Source organism: Vulpes vulpes, chromosome 15 (assembly GCF_048418805.1).
Source record: "Vulpes vulpes isolate BD-2025 chromosome 15, VulVul3, whole genome shotgun sequence".
NCBI classification, from domain to species: Eukaryota; Metazoa; Chordata; class Mammalia; order Carnivora; family Canidae; genus Vulpes; species Vulpes vulpes.
In genome coordinates this window covers 17,128,494-17,151,981 of record NC_132794.1, presented here as the reverse complement: position 1 = coordinate 17,151,981, position 23,488 = coordinate 17,128,494, and the positions used below count along the sequence as shown (strand labels likewise).

Genomic DNA, 23,488 nt, shown 5'->3' with positions numbered 1-23,488 from the left:
TCTGCCTTTGGCTCAGGGCCTGATCCTGGATTCCTGGGATCGAGTCCCACATCAGGCTCCTTGCATGAAGCCTGCTTCTCCTCCCTTTGCCTGGGTCTCTGTCTCTCTTTCTGTGTCTCTCATGAATAAATAAATAAAATCTAAAAAAAAAAAAAACCCAACAAATACAACTTTGAATTTTAAACCACTATGTGCTGAGAGAAGCAGTGGCAGGGCCCTGCATGAGAGACTTTAAGTCATTAGTGAAAGCATTACTCTTCATCAAATATATCCTCTTATTCTGGATAGAAGAAATAAAGTAGAAAAATTATGGAACAGCCTGGGAATTTTCTCCATGCTTTCCATTTGAGCACAGTCACATATTTACACCATGTACATGAAGCAGACTGCCTGTTTGGGAATGGGCTCAAGCAGATTCAAAGTACTCTAGCAAAACTGAGGTCACTTCCCAACCTGGAAAGTGGTAAGTGCCTAATAAAAGGGGCAGGAGGAAATTACGTGAGAAGAAAGGAGTGGAATTAGAATCCAGAGCATGGTTAGCTCAGACCCATGGTTTCATGCAACAATCTAAAAATAAAACACTGGAAGCAGATCAGTGAGCAGTATTATTACCAAAGATCACACTGGCTACAGAGGCACAGTGTCTGTAATCACAGACAGATGATTAGGAAATATTTTGGGAGGTTATTGTCTCTAATTTCTTTAAAGCTCATAGTTTGTAACACATGCTCACAATATTTAGGCAAAAAGTGAAATTAAAGAATTATAAAGCAATTAGAAAATAAAGCAAATGAAAGCCAGATCCGCTTATGACGGATCATAATCTTAAATCCCCAAATCTTAAATATCTCTGATTTGGCTATAGGTAATGCAGAAAGACAAATTAAGTAGGCAGTGATTGACTGAAGAATGGATCCTAGAGAATTCTAAAGAAGGAAATAAGAGCTGGCCCAACCAAGAAATTAAAGGGAACCCAGGGCATAGTCATGGATCAAAGATTCAGGCTGGATTTTTCACAGAGAAGCCTACATTTTCTCCTGCACTGTTCCCTTGTAAAACTGTCCAATACTGTTAAGAAAAGTTCTTACTGTACATATATGGCTTTAATAAGACATTCGTTCTCACCAGCACCTGTCTTCCTACCTCTCAGACTGTTAGGTCTGCCTACGTCAATCCTTGGTTTAGGAATTCCGGAGGGCTGGGAAAGGTGATAGTGGAAGGTACTTCATGGCAGCCCAGTTGCCTTGAGAGTGAGTGCAAAGAAGGTGGATTTACTGCCACGATGGTATTCTTACAGAGAAACTTCCCAAATGCTATCAATGTGTGAGCACGGGTCACTGCAGGTTAAAGGAAGAAGTAGCCCTTCCCTCAAGAAATCTATAATCCCTTCTGCAGAAGGTCAGGATTTAGGGTTTGTAATCTTACGGATGCTTGATGCCACAATTCAACTATGTTGTTTACCCAGTCTGAAACATTCTAGCCTCTGCCTACCCAGGGATTTAGAACCTTTCTTTTGGAACTTTCATGACTCTGAATAATTGCTGGTGTACTTTTGAAACCATCTCTGCTTAATTACAATCTTCCTGATATTTGGGCTAATTCTTCTTAGCTTCCACTGCATATTCTGAATGTTGCCTTGGGCAGCTCTTGTGTTTCTCCCACTTACTCACTCATGTACTTACATAGATATGTAATAAATAGTGACTAAGGACCTATACTGAGCTGTATTTTTATCAGCTAATAGGTATGAATGAGAGATAGCTGAAAACATATTCGCAGGCCAGGAGTTCAGATGGCATATGTGTTCTCAGATTTTTTTTTTTATTTACTTATTCATAGAGACACAGACACAGAAAGAGAGAGAGAGAGAGAGAGGCAGAGACACAGGCAGAGGGAGAAGCAGGTTCCATGCGGGGAGCCCGACGCGGGACTTGATCCTGGGTCTCCAGGATCACAGCCTGGGCTGCAGGCGGCGCTAAACTGCTGTGCCACGGCGGCTGCCCTGGCATATGTGTTTTAAAAAGCTTTTCAGGTATGCTAAGTTTTTTAGAGCAGCAGAAGAGTCATGCGTCATTATTGGTCCCCTTCTAGTCAAGAGACAGAGATTCGATGTCTGAATCTCTTGCATGAGACAAAGCAGAGACCATGGAAGCAGGAATGAGACTCCATCTTCAAGCTAAAAAAGTCCAACTAATAACGTGTTAAGTTAAATTATATCAGTTGGATGGTTATTCATGATAAGGCTTTATGTTTGTGTGGGTTTTTTTTTCTTTAGATGGTAAGAAGAGTGTCAGTTAAGAAAATTAAGGTTGTGATTAATACTTAAGAATTGAAATTTAACTACCGATTGCTATTTCACTGCTGCAATATACTGCCTTACACAATTACATCTTTGAAGTTATTTTAACTTTCCAAAGAAAATACAGCAGCTAGAAATCTACCCCTTGTGAAACGGTCTCTGCCTACTACTAGGAATGTGAAAAAAGCAGCTTTCGTTTCTATTTAAAAGTTATGATTTTAGGTTAAAAACTGAATCCACTTAATAAAAATGCAGCAAAAAAGTATCAAACCATATTTTGCTCCAAAAAGGATGATGCTAAAAGGTGATACATACATTTAAAATGAAATAAGCTAGTTAACTAAAAAGCAAAAACAGAAGTGTGAGTGTAAATAACAGCTGGTATCTATGACCTACCTAATTTGTCCCTGAAATAACTCCATGAAATCAGCACCATTACTCCTATATTTCAGATATGAAAACAAGCTTTGAGAATTTAAATAATAAGACCCACGTGACACAGTAGAAAGTACTCTAGCAAGCAGTGAGCCCAGATGTGTCTGATTCTAACGTCTAATTCTAAGTACTAAAGTGTGCATATGCCTAGGAGCCTGGCTCATCGCTTGAGAAGTACATTTATTAACCGGTGGGATATTTTTCAACAAGGAATTCAGTGCGAAATCTCTAATTTTAAGATTTAGGTGTGTTTCTTACGGCTCACAAATCAGGTGACATTTGAACCCTGTTGACTGCAGGTCTCGGTTTTGCTATCTTTGCTATTAAAAAAGGAGAAAGGATTATTTGCCATAAGCTATTGTTTACCTGTGACAGGAGCTCGTATCACTCACAATGGAATAAACAGGACAAATTTCTGTGCAAACTGATTCGCTTTGGATGAGTCAGTAGAGCCCCGAGTAACTTTTAAGAGGGACATCCCTGCATTCCATAATCAACTGTGACAAATTCCATCTAAGAGTCATTGCTGGATGCTTAAAAAGACAGGAGCAGTAGCAATTTTCTTTTAAACTTCTAAATGACACTGTCAGAAAGGAAACATCTACTGTGTGCCTGACTTTGCCTTCCTCCCCCCCAACTAGTTAACCCTAAAAGTGCAAATATAAACAAATTTAATCCCCAACAGTCCATCTGAACCTGGAGAAATCTGGAATTAATTGCCAAGTATTTGGGTTCCTGTTGCAGCTGTTACGAGTGTTTGATTTGGCGAGGGAAGGGAAAAGGCGCTGCATACCAATTTCGTGAGCCACGGTGAAAGCTGCATGGAGGCCATCATCTTCAATCACAGCACAGCTGCGCTCCGGAGAACATATGGTCCCGACGTCTGCCATTCCCAGGGTGTCACATGAATGATGCCCACATAAATCCTGCCCAGGAGAAAGAAAGAAATCGTTAAAATCAATTCACATCCAGAAGGAGCCACCTTGTAGAGCCACTTGCTCACTCCAAACAGCAAGGGTGGGATATGTCTATGGTAGCACCTGCTCAGCTCTTGAAATGCACCAAAGACAAACTAATGGCATCGGTTCTTCTACACATCTCTGGGCCCCGGAGGCACAGAAGATGTCCTATGATTGTGGCTTGTCCCTTAAAACAGCAGCCACAGCTTTCCGAAAGCGGTACCGCATATGTGCAGGCACATATGTCAGGGATCACTTTCACATCTAGTCAGGCCTACTGAAGCCCTAATATGCTGGCCTAAATTCATGCTAAATTTATCAGAAGCCTGGCCTAATAATTTATTTTCCATCACAGGAGCAAACTGCAACCACTTATTAGTGACAAAATATTAGTGTATCAGTAATTGGAATGGGAAACTCCATTGTAATCCAAAAGCGTAATTCCTTGAAAGATCTTCTCTTCATTTCCAAATAGAGCTGTAATTTCATAGGTTGTGTCTTCAAAAATGTATGCACTTTAACTCCTAGCATTTTATGTAGATTGAGGATGTAGACTTCATGCAGATTTCTTCATCTGATCAACCCGCAGAAAATATATGTAATATGTTGTGTTTATGTAAGTGAGTGTATGCATTTTTTTTTCTGGTGAGAAGTTGTATGGCTCTTAAGAGATTCTCAACGAAAAACATGATCACACATTCTTTTTTTTTTTTTTTTTAAATCTTTTTTTTTTTTTTATTTATGATAGTCACAGAGAGAGAGAGAGGCAGAGACACAGGCAGAGGGAGAAGCAGGCTCCATGCACCGGGAGCCCGACGTGGGATTCGATCCCGGGTCTCCAGGATCGTGCCCTGGGCCAAAGGCAGGCGCTAAACCGCTGCGCCACCCAGGGATCCCTGATCACACATTCTTAAAATGATCATTAAAAAATGATTGATTTGGATGAAGGAGAGATCACAAGACAATTTTAAGTTATGAATTATAAAGAGAAGATATAACCCAAATTATCTGGCATGATAGATTTGCGATGATAAGCTTTCCCGTATATGCTACTTGGGTATTAAAAGACACTAAAACTTCTTGCACTTGACTACTGTTTTCAATGACAATTAATTATCATTGTGTTCATTTACATCCAAAAAAGCAAGACAGTATCTTAGTAAGCCATAAGTAAATAATTATAGAAGGAAAGGATTTTTTAAAAAACATCGATTATTGGATACCTGGGTGGCTCAGTCAGTTAAGCATCTGCCTTCAGCTCAGGTCATGATCCCAAGGTCCTGAGATTGAACCCCATGTCAAGCTCCCTGCTCAGAGGGGTGTCGGCCCCTACCTCTCTCCTCTCTCTCTCTGTCTCTCTCCTCGCTTGTTCTCGCTCTCTCAAATAAATAAATAAAATCTTTAAAAAAATCAATTATTATGAAAGATGACGATTTACCGGTTGTGATGATAGCTACCATCTTTGTGTCCCCAATGACCACAATGTCTGGCTTAGGCTACAAACTCAAAGAATTGAGGTAAATTGTGCTTAATTGATTTACTTAATCGAGGTAAATTGTAACACAGTTAGATGCAATGCAGACCTCGCGCATCTTCAATATGCCAAATGCTAGCAAGATCTCGCCAGATTCCTGGAAGTCAGCACAAGGTGTTATTACTGCATAACCAATGTCACCTAGTCAATGTTAACTTACTCTTCTAATTCTTCCCTGTGCTGCTGCAAAAAAATCCATCCAACGCAAAAAAAAAAAATTTAAAAGAGATAACCCTATGATCTTCTCTCTAGTACATTTTCAGGTCCTTATTGTATTCCATATATTATGAGATCCCAGCTGTGATGAATTACATTGCTGCCACCATGTTATTACAGCTTCAGACAGTGGAAATCTCGGCCAAGTAGCCTTGGTGAATCAAGTCACCAAACCAGCAATAACCTCCCCAAGTTTCCTATGTATCCTCATATGTCATCCCGTGGGATCTCAAATTACAGCTGTTGAGAACAAATTAGTAGTTTTTAAAATTGAAATTGGAACACACTTTTGCATAATAATCAGTCTTTGAGATAATAATATAGTACAATACGTTTTTAATCCAGCTTTTCTGCAATCATTTCAGTAACGTTAAGACGAAAGACTCAGTTGTCATTGCTAGACACTACAGGTTATTTCTGCACACATTTTTTAAAAAGAAGATTTATGTTTATTTTCACAATTTGGGGTTTGTTATCCTCAAATAATAAAATGCAAGAATTGTTTCCCTTCTTAATCCATATGTCATTAATAAGCTCAGATGAAGAGCCACAGTGAATGGAAATGACCCTCCTGTTCTGAATAGCGTTTAAACTGGATTCTTACTTAATATCTCTCTGTTTGCTGGTAGCAATTGCTCATTAGAGGCTATCAATTCTCCTTGTTATCCTTGAATTGCATTAAATGCATTTGGCCCTTTGCCATAGAAATGTGTGCATGTGACAAAATTATGAACAGAAGCAGTTGTTATTTTTTTAACCACACTGATTAAACCCCTTGATGACATGGCCATACTCTATATATTTTTGTAACTGTAATTATGTAAACTGGCAACCTCTCAATTCCATTCACACAATTTCAAACCTTAGCAACACTGTTATTGTTGAATCCTCAAGATTTACAATGCATGTCTGTATTTCTTTGTGATCCAATGTTCATTCCAATGTATTAAGTCTTAACTTGTGCATCAAATTATTAAGAATACAGGCTATCACACTCATATCTATTTGCTAGTGGAGATTTATAACAACAGTTACAGGTGCGAGCCTTATTTGAAGTTTGTAGGGTTTTTTTGTTTTGTTTTGTTTTGTTTTTAATTCAGAACAGGAGTAAGAATACTATAGGGGCAATGGCATCTGTCTATCTAATCTATCTATTATCCATCCATCCATCCATCCATCTATCCATCCAACCATCCAACCATCTTATGGATTTGGAGGCAGGGAGACTAAAAAAGTGTGCATTACATATGCTACCTACATAAAAGGTAATTAAATTACAAGTGCTAAAATAAAATAAAATAAAATAAATTACAAGTGCTGACAAAACTTCTTCTGCTTGGTCAATTTAAAATCTGAAAGTAAGTTATATCTTCGTTATGTCAAAGATGGTTCTTTTCATGCAAGATCAAAATCTTATCACTATGGTGTAGATAGCAATGTAAAGGAAGATTTAGTAATGGGAGGATTGCAAAAGTATGCAGAGACTTAACAGGTGGGCTTGTGGTGTTGGCCAGGAGATATGACTGGGACATTGTACCTAACTCAGAAATAGAGCTGAGATGGTCAGCAAGACTTGACAAGGAGGTCACTGACATGAGACCATTCATCAAGTGTGGCCATTTACAGGATTACGAATATGTCAATATCTGATTTGTCATGGAATTTAGAAGGAGTAGTAGCACCCACATCTATTCGTGTGGATGGAGTAGGAGGCAGGGAACAACAACATCTACTTGAGAAGTAGATGTCCAGAAGATAGTACAATTTAGCAAATCCCAGTGGTGAGCACTGGGTGGGGAAAATGAACCAAGCAGACATAAGAATACGCAAAGTGGAATGAGTAATGGGAGCTGTAGGATTTCTCGCTTTGACTGGGAGGTTGGTCTTTCAAGCAGCATAAATATGCTGAGGGAAGGAGCCAAAAGAAACACAAGGTGAGAAGAGCGAAAATCATCACAGTTGCAGCAATGGCAGTTCAAATTAACCAAGAATACCTTGTATGGTGGAATGTGAAATTAAATAACAGCAACTTCTGTTTCTATTGGCATCACCACCTCATAAGGGCAAGCATGGAGCTCAAGAGAAGGGCACAGAAGGTTAAACTAGCCTTCGATGTCTGTCTCTCTTCCCAATTTTTATGAAGAGGGATTAGCGATAGAAGAATTATTTTGTTGTGGTACATATTTTAATCATATGTATTACACAAACATGCACTTACATTACCATACTTCATATTTATCCTATGCATTCAATTCTTGAGGTGTCATCTGCCTTTCTGGCTACCTTTATAGCAATCCCCAATAATAGAGCTCTTGATTTAGATCCCAAGAGAAACTATATTAATCATGCCTGTTAGTCTGACCATTATAATTACCCATGTTATACAATCTCTATCTGTGCTTCTGGATAAAACTAGGTAATATCAAGCATACAGAGTCCAGCTGATTTAGGGACCAAGGGATCCAGGTTCGTTTATTCCTAAAACAATGACTGTGCGCCCACAATCTGCTGATGCTATACTAAATGCTGACACTGTGAAAAATAAATAAGATCTGACCTTGACCTTAAGAAACATCATGATCTAGTGAGCAAAACAGATATGCCAAGAGGGAAGCAGATTATGACATGCTATTTTGCACAGATTTTTGAGGGAATGCAGAAGAGAATGGGCGAAGTCTCCTTGAGTGAATCAATAAAAGGGTCTCCAAGGAGGTAACTAGATATTGAGGGATGAATAGAAGTCTGATGGTCTTACAGGAATGGTGTCCTAACTAGGAAAGACTGGCCAATATATCAAGGAATGGTAAAAGGCAAGTTCTATTTTGGGGAAAGACAGGAAATTTGCCATGACTGGAGAATATAGGATTTGTTGTGTGGAAGGCAATCAGGGGAAGCTGGAAAGACCATCTGGGCCACGAGTTCCAAGATGGGACATTTTGTCTGTAAACATAAAAAAGGGGAAGAGGGAGGCAGCAAGTTAAGGATTGAGTGGGGAGGAGATGCTTGAAAGAGTCATTTTGGTGATCAGGAATGGAAGCTAATCAGACACAGTAAATACAAAGCAGATCACTTTTTAATTCTAATGCTATTAGTGAGAGTCATTACATAAGTTGTTTATATGCTTTGAGACAAAGTTGCCTCATCATTAACATAAGGAATTTGGACCAAGTGATCTCTACATCTTCCCAACTATACCTGTGTTGGTATTAAATGAAAACACTCCAATTTATAGGTGGAAAAACTAAAGCTCAGGGGTGGTAAGTATCCAAAGTTGCATCCTTGAGACTGGTGAAGTCAAAATTCAAACCTATATCTAAACACCCCAATTCCTGAATCACCTTCACCATGGTACTGGTAAATCATCACATGTGTTTTTCTGGACACCACTGTTGTCTTTTATATTTATAATCTGTGCCTGGTCAAGTAAATTCCTTTCCTGAGACAAACACTATGGCATGATCTTTATCTTTGCAGTGTGTTTGGTAAAACTCAGTAATTTAGAAGCATACTGAATTTACAAAATGCCCTGAGAAATATATTCCAGAAAAGAAGGAAATGGAAGTGCTGGATAAGAAACCTGGACATCTTTTTCTTGCACCTCTCTCTCTCTCTCTCTCTCCTGATGCATCTGACTGGCCACTGTAAGTCATGGATTCCATCAGCCAGATGTCTCAGGTAACGGGCTACTCCTCATTTCCTTCCATTATTCCTTCCTGCCTGCATCATCATCCAAGGCTCTAACCAGTCCCTTGTCTCCCGTAACTCTCCTGCCTGTATGCTGTAGTCAATTACCTTCTAGAGCCCAGACCTGATTAGCCTGCACAATGCACTCAATCTTGCCCAATGCAAACCAGGCTTCCTGTCAGCCTCCTCTGCACTGTTATGTCCCCTCTTGTCCACTATTTGTGTATCTTATCAATACTTTGTTACCAAACCTTAGCCCAAAAATTCCTTCTGCTGGAAAGGCTTAATTAATTCACATCCACTTCATTTTAAAATTTCTTGATTTCATCCCTGCTCCTCAATTTCTAGTTCCAGTGTTTAAATTTTGAACATCTCAAGTCTCCTCCAGGTTACTGAAATAGCCTGCAAAGGCTATCCCCCCGGGTTGAGTTCAATTACTCATGTTGGAAGGCTCATTCCAGAATACGCTTCTGGTCACTACTGTTTTCTTTCCATAGATTCCTGCTGGATTTATAGTTTAAACTCTTAAGTGAGGTGCTTTGGCCTAACCTGTGTCTTCCTCCCAAAACTCAAATTCATATGCTGAAGGCTTAATTCCCAATGTGACTATATTTAGAGGCAGGGCCCTTAAGAAGGTAATTAAGGTTAAATGAGATCATAAGGGTGGGGTCCTGATCCAATAGGATTAGCCTCCTTAGAAGAAAAGAACTTGAGATCTCTCTCTCTCTTTCTCTCACATGACAGACAGTTTCTTCTCTAAGCTAGTTGTTAACATCTTCTCTAGACTATACTCTGTTACCTTTCTGCCCTCATATTGTCAATAATATCACTTCTAACCACCTACATTTCACATGGTGCTCCTGGGCCACTGCACAGGATAGCTGGGCATGCCTGCAATGCCTATCTCCTCCTCATGGACGTGGCTAACTTCTAGACTTTCTTTCAAATTGAGCTCAGATGGTTTAGGCAACCTTCTAATATCCTTGCATGATATCCAATGATCACATGTATCATAAAAATCATCCTGCTATACAATAATTATCCATTTCCTTACCTGTTTCCTGGAACAGATTCTTAGGAAAGGGGTCACATCTCAAATTTCTGAATCCCTCTCTGCTTATTAGAAACATAGTGATTGAATAAATTAGTTACAGTATTTTGTTAAGAGAGTACTAGACAGGACTATCTGTCTCTGCCATTTGTCAGTTATTACTCTTAGGAAACTACCTCTTTTCATGAATGTCTTTGTCCAATTACAATGATAGTATGGTTGCATATTATCGAAAGGATTAATTGTAAAATGGTTTATGATTATGGCTTGTACATAAGAAATGCTCAGTAAGACCTGCCGGAATCCAAATAAATCTATCCATGCTTTGAGTGCTGATTCAATTGTAGATCTGTAGTGAAACCTATATAAAGTTCCATAGGCAGAATTGATTACTCTTCCCCTCTCTTTTCAGAGACTTTGTTTCTAACTCGGTCACAACATTTACTCAAGTTTTCCTAACGGTAGAGGTATTTATGTCTGCATCTGCTTTCTTTCTCCTGGTGATAAACCCAGGTGGGCAGGGAGAAGGTATATTCCATCTTGCTGCCTTCAGCTGCACAAATGAGTGCCTCCCACATAGAAGGTGTTCAGAATGAGAGAGAGAGTGACATAGTCCTGAGTGTTGTGCTGTGTTGTCTCTAATAGACATTAGATTTTTTCAGAATATCCTTCACTTTATTTATTTATCCATTGAGATATAATTGACTTGTTATATTAGTTTTAGGTGTACAACACGATTTGATATATGTCTATGTTGTGAAATGATCACCACAATAAGTCTAGTTAATATCCATCACTATGCATAGTTACAATTTCTTTTCTTGTGATGAGAACCTTTTAAGGTCTATTCTCTTAGCAATTTGCAATTTACATTGTTTTTAAAATGTCAACTAGAGCTGTTTAATCTGTTCCCAGTCTTCCCATTTCTGAGTTATTTAGATTTTTATTGACTGGGATTAATCTATAGGCTAGGAATCCTGGCTAAGAGTTCACTTCGGACTTTAAAAGGGATTTGAACTCAAATATGCAATGGGATTAGTCAATCCAGTCAGCAAGCAAATAAGAGACAGTACTCCTCCTAGCTTCTGGTTTCCCCTCAGGGCTCCCTATTGTCACAACCTAACAAGGGACTGGCTGGTAGAGGAGGAATGCTCTCTGTGGGGTCCTTCCCCAGCACTGCAAGGCAAAACATAAAAGAGAGGTGTTAGCTGAGAGACGGTTGCCAATTAACTGGCACAATCATAGTTAATGTAGGTGAATGGGCCTTGTATGTTACAGAGTCTGTAGCTGGTTCATTTTTAATCCAGTACTTTTGATCCATGTGAAGTTTGGGATGAGGGGAGGTTAAACAACCTCCGATTTTGTCATCCGGCAGGTAAGGATATGGTTTCTAAAAAAAGGCTCCGTGGTCTCCAAAGGGGGTTTAAGAGTTTGTCTTTAAAGAACCTATTTTAAAATAAAAGAGGAAGCCAGGGACAAGGAAAGGATTCTGGAAAGCAAAATTAAATCCTGGGGAGATCAGATTTCTACTGTTTGATGGCAGAAGTGGTGTGAATTCCAGCATGAGTGCTATTCCAGAATGAAAACGGCTCCTAGGCCAGAAAATTGACTGGTGCTAAGTTTCTCTAATTAGAGTACCGGGGTACTGTAAAGTGTGTCAGTTTGATAAAAGAATTACTAGCACTCCCAGACGCAACGTTCAAGGTGGCCTAGGCTAGTAAACAGGGGTGGAAAACATATCCTCACACATTTGCTTCATGCCCGAAAAACAAGCAATTTAAGAGAAGACATCTGGACACAAAATTTGAACAGTGCTCAGAGCCCATCAAAACATGGATTTGATGGCTTGGCGTCTGGCTGCTAAGCAACGTTACTTCTTACATTCAAAACAGAGTTGTAAAAGTAGGGCCCTGGTGCCAACTCAGGGTATTTCTCATTGAAAAAAAAAAAAAAAAAAAAAAGCCATGAACGTTTTTCTTAGGTCTTAAGATATCTGATTTCTATGGTAGAAGAGCTCAGATGATTTCTGCTCTAGTCCTCTTATTTTCCACATTCTGAAGTATTAGATGGAGCTTAACTTGACATTTTGAAGTACTCTTAATGGATGCCACTAAGGGTTTTGTAATATTTTTCTCAGCCCCCTAATCAACAACATTCTTCTACATTGAGTATATGTATTCACAATACACATGCTTTTTTCAAATATTTGGTTCCCCTCAAGTTAGATGTATATACCAGAGGACCAACCGCAAGCTAAATGAGATTTGCTTTACCAAAAGTATGCTTCTGCTTGGCAGGGAGGCCAGGGAGGGCCCGTGTAAAATATTTTCCATGTGCAGACTAGTTTGGAAAATGTATGTTATTATAATACTTATTAACATTAAGATAGACCATTAATTTCTTTCTTCCTTGCTTTTATCTACTTAAAACGTACTGATATGTTTCAGAGCTTGGAAAATAGGAATTGTTAGCTACCCAGATAAAACAAAAACCCAGAAAAAGCAGTAGATCATTCAGAACCACTGACTAGCTTTTCCTTTTTTTTCTGGGAAGCAGTTAGGAAAATGATGGGGCAGGAGGTAGGGAGGAATGGGGTCTTCTATTAATTTTTATTGGTCTTAAAAGTTATAGAATGTGCATTTGTATTCAAAAATGTGCATTTGCATTCAAAAATGAAAGTGAACTATTAAAATGACCTACTCTTTGGAGTAGTGTGCCTACAAAAGTATTTTTTTCCTCTGTCTTTAGAGAACTTCCTTCCACAAACTCTCTGAAGCCTTCTTCTTGGCAGCTTCTTGTGATGCAGCAAAGCAAGAAATCCAGACGTGGAAAACTGCTTACCAAAAAAAAAAAAAAAAAAAAAAAAAAAGACTTGGAAACCAAATAAGACAGGGCTAGTTTTACAGGAGAACTTCACTTCATATGGAAGGCTACAAAATGAATGTCCTTCCGTTTCAAAGATTAATGTAGCGCGCAGAAATTAAAGGATGGTTTTTAGATCACTTAATGAGAAGAAAGATTTTTCCATTGTGCATAGCATCATGTGCTGCCAGGTTCTTCCTAAACGGTTGCCCTCTGGCACCTTTGTTTACATGTGGTTTTCATTTATGTCTACCCCACGGACCACAAGTGTTTCTCCATTCCAAATTTATCAACACTCTTCCTTTACACCAGGGGTGCCTTAGTAAAAACAGGGAATTAGGTAGTAGGGCTGCAGGATTCTGAAGCTTTCTGCAAGCCATCAGTGCATTTGCTATCCTAGCTCTGGTCGCTCCGATTCGTACCATGCTCTTGCATGATATTTCAAAATCTCAAATCCTTCAGCTACCCTGGATGGATCCCAAACATTTAAAGAATGAGGTTTAGAAGGGAGTTCTTACCAGGCATCTGAGAGGCATGACTTAAAGCTGCCAATCAGAGGCGAGTCACGAGGTGGGGTTCAGAGCTCTGAACAAGCCAGACTAACAAACCAGCGCAGACTCTGGGTCTGCATGTACGCTCAACGTGGTGAGGGAATGACTGGGCAGACAGACACTGTGTTCTTCCCAGAACCTCTGGGCCTGTGAAGATCAGCTTCTTTCCCTCCCTGTAACCGTCTTTCTTAAAAGAGGGAAATCCTGGGCAAACATTCCTTCCTCATGTCTTGACTCTTTGCCCAGATCTTTCCACACTGGGGCTTCAGAAACATACTCCTCTGAAACCCAAACACGCAATCTGGTTGTGACCCTTCGCTGGCAGTTCCGGAGGGACAGGCGCTGCTTGGGTGACTGGAAGACTAGGCAAAGGAGTTGCTAAGGCACCTGACAGGGTTAGGTTTCTGTATCCTCCCTGCCCTCCTGAACTCCGGCCGCCTCTGGAAACCGAGACTGATTCCACAAGGTGAACATGTAAGAACTCCATTAAGGAGCCAGATGGGAAAAATCTTTGGATTTTTTCCCTTTGGAAAGTCCTTCCTCGACTCCTGTCACAGAATTGGCTCAAGTAAGAAGGTATGGATCCTTCACAAAGGAAGGGCGTGGATAAAAAGTGACATTGGTCTCAAATGTCAAGAAGAAAGTTTCCCCATTCCCAAGACACTCTTGCTTTCCCCCTCTTCCCACTTAGCTATGCACATTTCCCCCAAGCAGTCTAGCCCCCTTCTTATCCTATTTATGCATCCAGGACACCAGGTCTCAGAGTAGAGGCATCCTGCCTGATGGATAGAAACTCAAGGAAGGTCTGTCTAGTCATTTGGGGGCAGGAACTGACTACAGGAGCTGCGCTGAGGGCTGGCTGGGTTTCCCTGCGAGGAGCAGTTATTTCCCCGGTGACAGCAGGTGTGTGGGAGCAGCAAGGCCTTCAGGGGGCCCGAACCTCCACCTACCTGCCTCCTTCCACCAGCGCGCGCTCGGGCCGCCCCGCAGGCTGCACCTACCTCTCTCGTAAACAGGATGGCCGCGTCGTAGTGCTCCTCGTGGTCATCCCCCAGCTGGTTGTGCTGATGCTGCCACTTGCAAAAGTTCTTGAGAGTGGTGGCCGCGTTCTTGCTCACCTCCAGGCTCTTGTCCTTGTCACCCAGCACCACCACCTTCACCACGGCCAGGCGGATGTGGTTCTCGATGCTGGCGTGGCTGTACAGCCTGTTGGCGATGGAGGCCAGGGTCAGCAGGTAATGCTGCAGGCCGCGGCCGTACATCCGCGCCATGGACGCGTCCGCCACCAGGAGAAGCTCCACCTGGCGGGCCCGGGAGATGGAGCGGCGCCGCCGCCGCCACCACGTCTGGGGTCCCGGGTCCCCATCCCGGGAGGCCGCGGGCGCGTCCGGGAGCCGCGGGGCCAGCGCCCAGCGCGGGTCTGGGCTGCTGCGCGCGGGGGGGCGCTCGGGAGGCCCCGGCGGGGACGCGGGAGTCTCGCAGCTGGCGCGCGGCGGCAGGGCCTCGAAGCTGAAGCCCTCGCGGGTGTAGACGTGCAGGATGCGCGGGGACCCGTCCCCGTACACTCGCTCGGCCTCGGCCCCGGCCTCGGCCCACGGCCCGCGCAGCAGCGGCTTTAGGGTGTAGCGCGCGTGCCTCACGGCGAAGAAGCCGTCGAGCCCGCCGCAGAGGTCGAAGGCGGCCAGGGAGCGGGGGCTGCCGTCCACCGTGCCGCGGTAGGAGCAGCGGTCGCGGTGGCGCCGGGGCGCGAAGCCAGCGGCGCCCACCGAGCCATCCCGCTCCAGGTCCAGGAGGAACCTCCGGCCGCCCGCGTAGACGAGGTAGCCCACCTTGCCGCCGCCCGCGTAGATCTGGTCGACGTTCTGCACCAGCCCGCTGCTCCTGCGCTGCGGCGCCAGGGGGTGCGGGTGGCCCGGAGGCTCGGCCGGCTCCTGCGCCTCCTCCCCCTGCCGCCGGCGGGGCTGGGCGGCCGCTGCTGCAGCCCAAGGCTGCCCGGCTTTATCCTGGGCAGGTGCCGCGGCGGGGCCGGCCGCGACCGGGGGCAGGCGGAGCGCGCCCAGCAGCAGGGACGCCCACCCGAGCAGCATAGTGCGCTGCCCGCGGGGAGGGGCCGCGCCACGGGGACCTGGTGGGTGTCTGTTACTCGCTGTGGAAGTCACCGGGGCGGGAGGTGGGGGCGCGCACACACACACACACACGCACACACGCACTGGCTTGCAAGGTCGAGTCAAGTGTCGGAAGGACGGGGAGCCTGTCCCGGGCCTCAGTGCCAGCGTGCGAACTTTTCTTTGTTGCTTTGCAAAATGTTGGGATTGGTGCTCCGAGAAAAGGCGGAAAAAAAAAAAAAATTAAGGCAAGGAAAGCCGGGCTCTGGGGGTTCCGCAAGTATAGGGAAGGTGGTGGTGGTGGTGGTGCGGGTCGGGGGTGGGGGGACAAGAACAACAACCAGTCCAACCCCAAATGCAGCCACTAGCGCCGCACGAAGGAAAAAGTAAGGCTGGAGCCGCGCACCCGGCGGGCAACTGGTGCGCGCTGCCTCCCGGCCCCCTGCGGCTCTGCACCCGCCGGCAGCGGGGGTCCAAGCTCCGGAGCCCGCTCCCTTTCTTATTTTGTGGGTGTCCTGGACTCTGCGAGCACCAGCGGGAGGAAAGGAAAGAGAGGGGGGAAAGCCATAAAAATTAAAGGAAGAAACGCAAGAGGCGGCCTGCGGGGAGCCAGTGGAGCGGCGCGTCCGGGTCCCTTCGGGTGCAGCGTCTTCCTGCCCGCCTCATCCCCAGTCGGCCGCCGCGAGCGCCGAGAGCAGCGCGAGCGCAGTGAAGATGCGAGGAGGTGGAACAATGAATTTATAGCGGCGTGCCATCCTGCAATGGCAATCTCGACAATTCGTCACTGCAAGCTGCCTCTTAAAGGGAGAGCTTCCCCCACCCCTCCCACCCTTCCCGGTCCGCGCCTAATCAGACGGGGGAGGGCGGGCGAGGGGGGTGATCGAGGAAAGGGAGACCGGGAAGGACCCGGCGAGGTGGAAGGAGGGACGAGGGGAGGGAGCAAGGGCGACTGGAGGGGGGGGGGTGTGGAGGAGTATTGGGGTAAGAAAAACAGATTTCCTTGGCCTCATTTAAAGCCACAGTGGCTCCGGGGTTGTCTGATTATTTCACAACCAATCGGGGTTGGCTAACCCCGGCTTACCTCATCTCCCGAAAGGGGGTGTTTTGGTGTTTTTTTTTTTTTTTCTTTTTTTTTTTAAAGTTGCTGAGACATTTCGAGCCTCTCCTTGCCTCCTTCTCTCCCGCTTTCCTGTCCCTCGGTAGGAAGTTCCTGCCCCAAGTTCTCCGGTCCCGGCGCGCCCGTGCGCTCCCGGGGCGCGCGGACCTTGGCACCCTGCGCACCGGCCCAGGCTTCGGGCTTCCCGTGCGCCCCCCTCGCCCCGCGCTCCTCTCGCCGCCGGGGTGCCGGGGTGCCGGGGTGCCGGGGTGCTCATGCCCTGGCCTTCGCGTCGGGACGCTCTTTGGGTTCGGGCTCCGGGGACCGACTTCCCCCAGCCACCAGCAGGGGGGCCGGGCCGGGCGGGGAGAGCTCGCGGTGCCCCCCGCAGGGCCGCCCCCGCCCCGGGCCCTCCGCGCCTTTGTGCGCGAGCCCTGGGCTCCCCCTGCCCCGCGCGCCGTTCACCGGGGCCCGCGAGGCGCCCTTTCCTCCTGGGTCATTGGAACTCCCTCCGCTTTGCTTTAAGAAGGCAGGGCGAGGAAGAGTTAATAACTGTGGCAGAAAATTGAGCTTTTTTTTTTTTTTTTTTTTTGGTCATAAAATTAAAAAAAAAAAATTTGTGCCCACACTTTCTCTTCTTCCTCCTGCTTAAATGAGAATTAGATACCCAGATGTGTATTGATCTGTCCTAAAACCGCTCGTCGCTCCAGGCCCTGACCTACCATCAATATTCTCAGAAATCCTTATTAGGAGAAAAAAAAGAAAAGACTGGGGCAGAGCGGGGTGCAGGTCGGTGCTTATTAGTAGGTGAGTGGCATTGTCACTGAGACTAGATTTGTCCTTCTTTGTTTCCTCTAATTATCAACTCTAACAGAAAGGAAGGAAGGAAAATCCCAGGACGTCCTAGGCAGCGATCTGCTAATGGTTAGAAGGTCTACTACTGAAGAGCAGCAGCACCTGCCACCCTCCTTCATTCTTCCCCCTAATTAGTGAATATTCAGTATGATTAGCACAGTCTTGTCTTTCTTACCTTTAATTTACAGAGATGAGGAGGAGAGCAGGGGTGCTTCTGTGGAACCCAGGCTGCAGGTGGTTCCCCCAGATCTGATCACTTTTTCAGGGAGAAGACCAGAGAGTCCTGGGGGTGACTGGAGGTTCTGGGAGTGGGAGTGGTGGTGAAGGGCAGGTGGGAGTCTCAGGCCTGCCACAGTGATGCGCCTTGGCCAGTGCCTAGAGGACCCTCTGGAGTCAGGCATCTGGGAGGCAGAGTGAAGCATATCCTGAGGATTAGTCCCCCCCCCCCCCCCCCCGTGTGTGTATAAATGAAATAATTGTTGGGGATCGCTGGCCAACCAACCTATGTCCAGACTTGGTAGGAAATTGCTATTGCTTAAGGCCATCATCACCCCACCCCACCACCCCCCCGCCTTTTTTCCCCACAACCCTTCAGTCTCTCTGTGGTCAATTGCCCAAAGCCAATCCTACCAGCTGGATGTTGTGAGGAACCAGACATATTCAGGATCAGGATGTAAAGGGGAACCCAGATTCCAGCAGTCTTCTCTGTCCCTCCAACAGCCTTCAAGCCTTGAGGTCCTGATGTCTATGGAGAGCAAACAACTTCTTCTTCTTCTTCTTTCTTCTTCTTCTTCTTCTTTCTTCTTCTTCTTCCTCTTCCTTTCTCCTCCTCCTCCTCCTCCTCCTCCTCCTCCTCCTCCTTCTTCTTCTTCTTCTTCTTCTTCTTCTTTTTCTTCTTTTTCTTCTTTCTTCTTCTTCCTCTTCCTTTCTCCTCCTCCTCCTCCTCCTCCTTCTTCTTCTTCTTCTTCTTCTTCTTCTTCTTCTTCTTCTTCTTTTTCTTCTTTTTCTTCTTCACACCAACTTCACTGAAAAGTAGTCCAACTTTTGGCACTAAACATCATCTCTAAAACAACTTTGATTTAGTAATTTTAACCATGTCATCATCGTTAATCTCAATGGATCATTTCGAGAGATAAGCATTTTGGATGTCAGTTGCTTACACTTATTAACTATCTTTACCTCCATTCACAGACAGGAGCGGTCTTATTTAGCATTTATGGGAATTCCAGCTGAATTTTCTTCTTTGTGAAAGTTTTTCTCTTTCAAAAAAACTGTATTTCTCAGTAAATCACACCCCTGAGTTTTATGCCTTTAAATGTAATTACATAGTGACATTTGTACTCAGATTATTCAAATGTTTAGAAATATGTTGGAGACCAGGACAGAAGCAGATAAAGTTCCAAACATGAGTATCAAGTACTAAATATTTATTAGAACACATATTCGCAAAGAAAAGTGCTAATACAGCATATAAATATAACGAGTAAATTCTTACATATTGAGAAAATTTCTTCTTGGGTATAATTTTTGTTTTTCTGTGAAAGTAACTTGGCTACTTTAGGAAGTTCATTTGGTAATACTTTTCAAATATTACCCTAGTGGATTAAGATGAAGTGCTATGTTCCAGAACAATGAATGTCTTGTCAGTCCAAGGAAGTAATTTGCACTGGATGAGAGTAGTCCAAGGTTTTATTTTCTTTTTACAGTAGAAAGCTAAAATATATTAGCAATCCTGTTAGGTGGACTCATTGCTACTTCAGCCTTTCACTATTCTAAAAAAAAAAAAAATCACCTTTATTTGTGCATTTTTCATGAGAACTTTTTACTGCATTTATGGAGGATGTGATCACACCTGATATACAATTTTACATTTTCCAAAAGGAAGCGAGACTTCCTATGCCAGACTGTGACAGTGGGAAGTTACCTTGGAGATCATGTAAGGCAACTTCCTCCATCTACTAATGAGAAGATGGGAATAGAGACCAAAGTGATTACCCGTGGATAAAAAGTCCACTAGTGGCCAACTCTCCTAAATCCTAAAGACTTTACTCCCCCAATGATTGGTGTTCAATCTATAATACCTCTTAAAATCTATCCAGTTTAACAAATATCCGTTGAGGGCTGGCTGCCAAGTGCTGCGTGAAGTTCTCTGGAGGTGTATAAACCTGGATAACTCATGATTAATGTTCAGAGAAGCTCACAGTTCAGAGATGGAATCAATCATACCAGAAGATAACTTGGAGTCCAAGCTGGAAAATTCAAATAGGAAGGAGAAAAAAGCAAGGAACTCCTCCAGGTGCTCTGAGCTATGTATTTCCAGGACGGCTTCACTCTATAGGATTTGTGTATCCCCTTAAGTAGTATTTTCTCAAATTTCCATTCGCTAAAGTGTCATTTCCTCCCCCTCCCCCATCCATGATTTTACTGGTAAGGGTGAGGAAATAACTGATAATAAAATATTCCCCTCTAGCCAAACACCTGCTCCTTACCTCCCATGGAGGGGAATCACAGCCTCTCAACTCTGTGCACTAATTTTCCTTTCCTGCATCAAGATCCCTACCCCTGGCATTGCTGAATTTTGAGCTTCCTTAGTACCATTTCCCCTGTGGCCTGATGGCAGATGCGGGGAGCAGAAACCTCCTCCCTCCCCCCCCCCTCCTGTCCCCGAGGCTGCATAAGGCCCTTTCTGAATGCCTTAAAGACTCTGGGCCAGTCCTTTCCTCAGGTGCCACTCAGCTTTGCAAGTTCTAGTTCTCAGAATATTTGCTTCAAAATGAGGATAGGGGCACCTGGGTCGTTCAGGTGGTTAAGTGTATGCCTTTGGCTTGGATCATGACCCCAGGGTCCTGGGATTGAGCCCCTCTCTGGAACTCCCTGATCAGTAGGGGGTCTGCTTCTTCCCTTCGCTCTACCTTTTACCTTTCCCCACCTGTGCTCACTAGAGCCCTCTCTCCAATAAAGAAATAAAATCTCAAACAAACAACTAGAGGTTATTTTAGTCACCTCATACGGTACAATTATGCAGCTCTTGTCCTTTGGTGATGGGTTTATTTCTCCTAGTCGAATGTTCTCCAGGTTCATCCATGTTGTCGTCTATAAAATAGTCAAACTCCTAGAAGCGGAGAGTAGAGTGATGGTTGCCAGGGCCCGGGGAGAGGGGGAAATGGGGAGTTGCTATTCAAAGAGTACAGAGTTTTAGTTCTCCCAGACAAATAAGTTCTAGAGAGCTTCTATATGCAGTTAACAATACTCGATTGTACACTTAAAAATGTATTGAGGGTACACTCCATGTTAAATGTTCTTACCACAAAACAAAGCCAAAGAGCGCACTTTGGGAATATGGAAAGGAGTGTATTTACTATGCTAGCTTTGATATGAATCCTCAATTTTTAGAGGAGAAACTACCTGATTAGACCTCTTCTCCTGTTCCAGCCTTTTACTTCCTTCTCCAAATCCCCTTCTATCCCACAGTGGCTTATCAGGCATCTGGACACGCTAATACACATGTGCAATCTCACACACATTGGTCATACAACACACATCAGCATGTGTGTGCATGCACGCACACTCACCCCTAACTCAGTTTCCCCTCTAGGCTGCACTAACCTGTGCATGGGAAGTCCTGAGCAGAGCAGGAATAAGAGAGGAGATTATACCAACTTCTCTTTGCCCTTTGCAAAGAAAACTTTCTGGAGACAGGCATAATAGAGTTTTTCGTTTTGTTTTGTTTTCTGTTTCTTTTGCGAAATTTACTGCAATTCCTGATAAAACTATTGCGTCTGCTATCTGCCAAGGATATTGTATTATAGAACACTCTCTCTTGTGATGGATAGCATACACTGCAGAGGCAGTTTTATGAAAAAGAAATTTTTGGAAAGATAGATTTTTATTTTTCTTATACACAGAAATTTTATACTGTATAAAAGTCTTCAAATGAATAATGTATATGTGTATTATTTAAGACATACAGGTGCTATCTGTAAAGTAAAACCGACAAGTCAGTTTTTATGCTGACCAGCTGTGAAATGTTGTTTTAGCTTTTCTCACACAATTATGCGCATATTACTTGGCTTTTATGAGTTACCCAAGTTCTTTTTTTTTTTTCTCTTTATTTTCCGGAAATCATCTCAAAATCAAACCTTACTGGAAACACATGGAAAATCAGGAATTTCCAGCCTAAAGTAATTTGAAACACTTGAGGTTTTTATTTTTTCTTCATGATGGCAAAGTTAAGCAAAGATTTCAAATTCCTTAATGAGTAGTAATTGCAGTAGGTAGGACCTGTTGTTTCATAGCAACAGTTAATTGTTTGCTTTCTTAAGTTAAGGTTTCATGGTAACAACACCTTCCTCAAGCTCTGGAATATCAGTCTTCCTGGACACCATTCAGTCTCTCCATGTTAAATGCATTTGCCTTATTCTGGTCAGTAAAGTAAGACACTGACCTTAGGCTAAACAAAGTTGATAAATAAATACCAATTGGTTACTGCCTAACTTCCCCCACCCCCTTCCTTGGGGCAGGCAGGAAATAGAAACAGGAACTGAGTAATCATAAGCTCACCTCCCACCTATGATGCTGGGGTCACTGCTAGTTGCCTTGGTGGTTTAAGAAAGATACCCAGTATCATTTTGTCATGACTGTCTCTGGACTAATATTAATATCTCTAACACATACCTTTCCTAGTAAGGCACTAACAGATGGAAGAGCAGATGATCCTCCATGAAGATAGGAGTTCAGATAAAGGCATTGAAGTTTTTACTTACCTTCTTTTACTTTGGAGGTGCTGCTCCTCCTATACCCCTCTTCCTGTCCCCAGAATCATTTTGGAAGCACTAAGCAAGAGTGCCACCATTACTTACTGCCTGAATGGAGATGTGATCCTAAGTTCCAGGGAGGACTCTTCTTCCATGTCCATCACCATCAATCCTCCTCCTTTTCAAAAAAAAAAAAAAAAAAAAAAAAAAAAAATCCTCCTCCTTTTCTCTTTGCAGCCAGCCAGACTTGAGACTGTGGGAAACTTCCTTTTACTAGTAGCTGGAACAAACCAGAGTCCCAACATGATTGCTACATCTGATCTTTAAAAGAATCAGGAAGCCAGCAGGAAGAGACAGAGAAGTAGAGTTTGATTGATTTATAGTTCAGGGAACTAATCTTTGACCACATTTTCCTGCATTCTTCCCAAAAGCCAGACTCTTGCTTTTGCTTCTTTTTTTTTTTTTTTTTTTTTTTTCATTTCAGGATCCTCTCTCGATTCCTCAACACCCTTTCCAGTCCAGGTATATGGTAAAACCAAGATTCCCCTTTTCCTTCAGGCAACTGGGACATCAAATTTTTGGAGAACAGATCTGGGTAGGAAAGGATCAAGTTGTCACTCATAAGACTCATATCTATGGGCAGCCCAGGTGGCTCAGTGGTTTAGCGCCATCTTTGGTCCGGGGCCTGATTCTGGAGACCTGGGATCAGGTTCCGCGTTGGGCTCCCTGTATGAAGCCTGCTTCTCTCTCTGCCTGTGTCTCTGCCTCTCTCTCTCTCTCTCTCTCTCTCTCATAAATAAAATCTTAAAAAAAAAAAAGACTTCTATCTGTATTCAAAGTCATCCCATAGAAGGAGTCATCACTGATGTAGGAAAGATACTTGGATTCAAAGCCGACAGCCAAGAAAGAATTCTTGAGAATTTTTTGGTGCCAAAAGGTGGTTTTATTAAAGCACGGGGACAGGACCCATGGGCAGCAAGAGTTTCACTGGGCTCATGGCCCATTATATACTTTCAAGTTGGGAGGGGGTTAAGGATAGGGTAAGTCTCTGAGAAATTTTGGAAGCAATGTTTCTAGGACTTGGAGG

General features: G+C 43.7%; 1 protein-coding gene across 1 annotated transcript in view; it reads right to left on the bottom strand.

Annotated features, from left to right (window-relative positions):
* Positions 1 to 15,802, bottom strand: part of ADAMTS5 (ADAM metallopeptidase with thrombospondin type 1 motif 5) — a 41,505-nt gene extending 25,703 nt beyond the window's left edge. Inside the window, exons 1-2 of the mRNA XM_025995694.2 lie at positions 14,593 to 15,802; positions 3,528 to 3,660 (exon numbers count right to left, since the gene is read on the bottom strand). Coding sequence (XP_025851479.1) covers positions 3,528 to 3,660; positions 14,593 to 15,678 — 1,219 coding nt within the window. The 5' untranslated portion in view covers positions 15,679 to 15,802. The remainder of the gene's footprint in view (positions 1 to 3,527; positions 3,661 to 14,592) is intronic.
* Between the last annotated feature and the right edge of the window lie 7,686 nt (positions 15,803 to 23,488).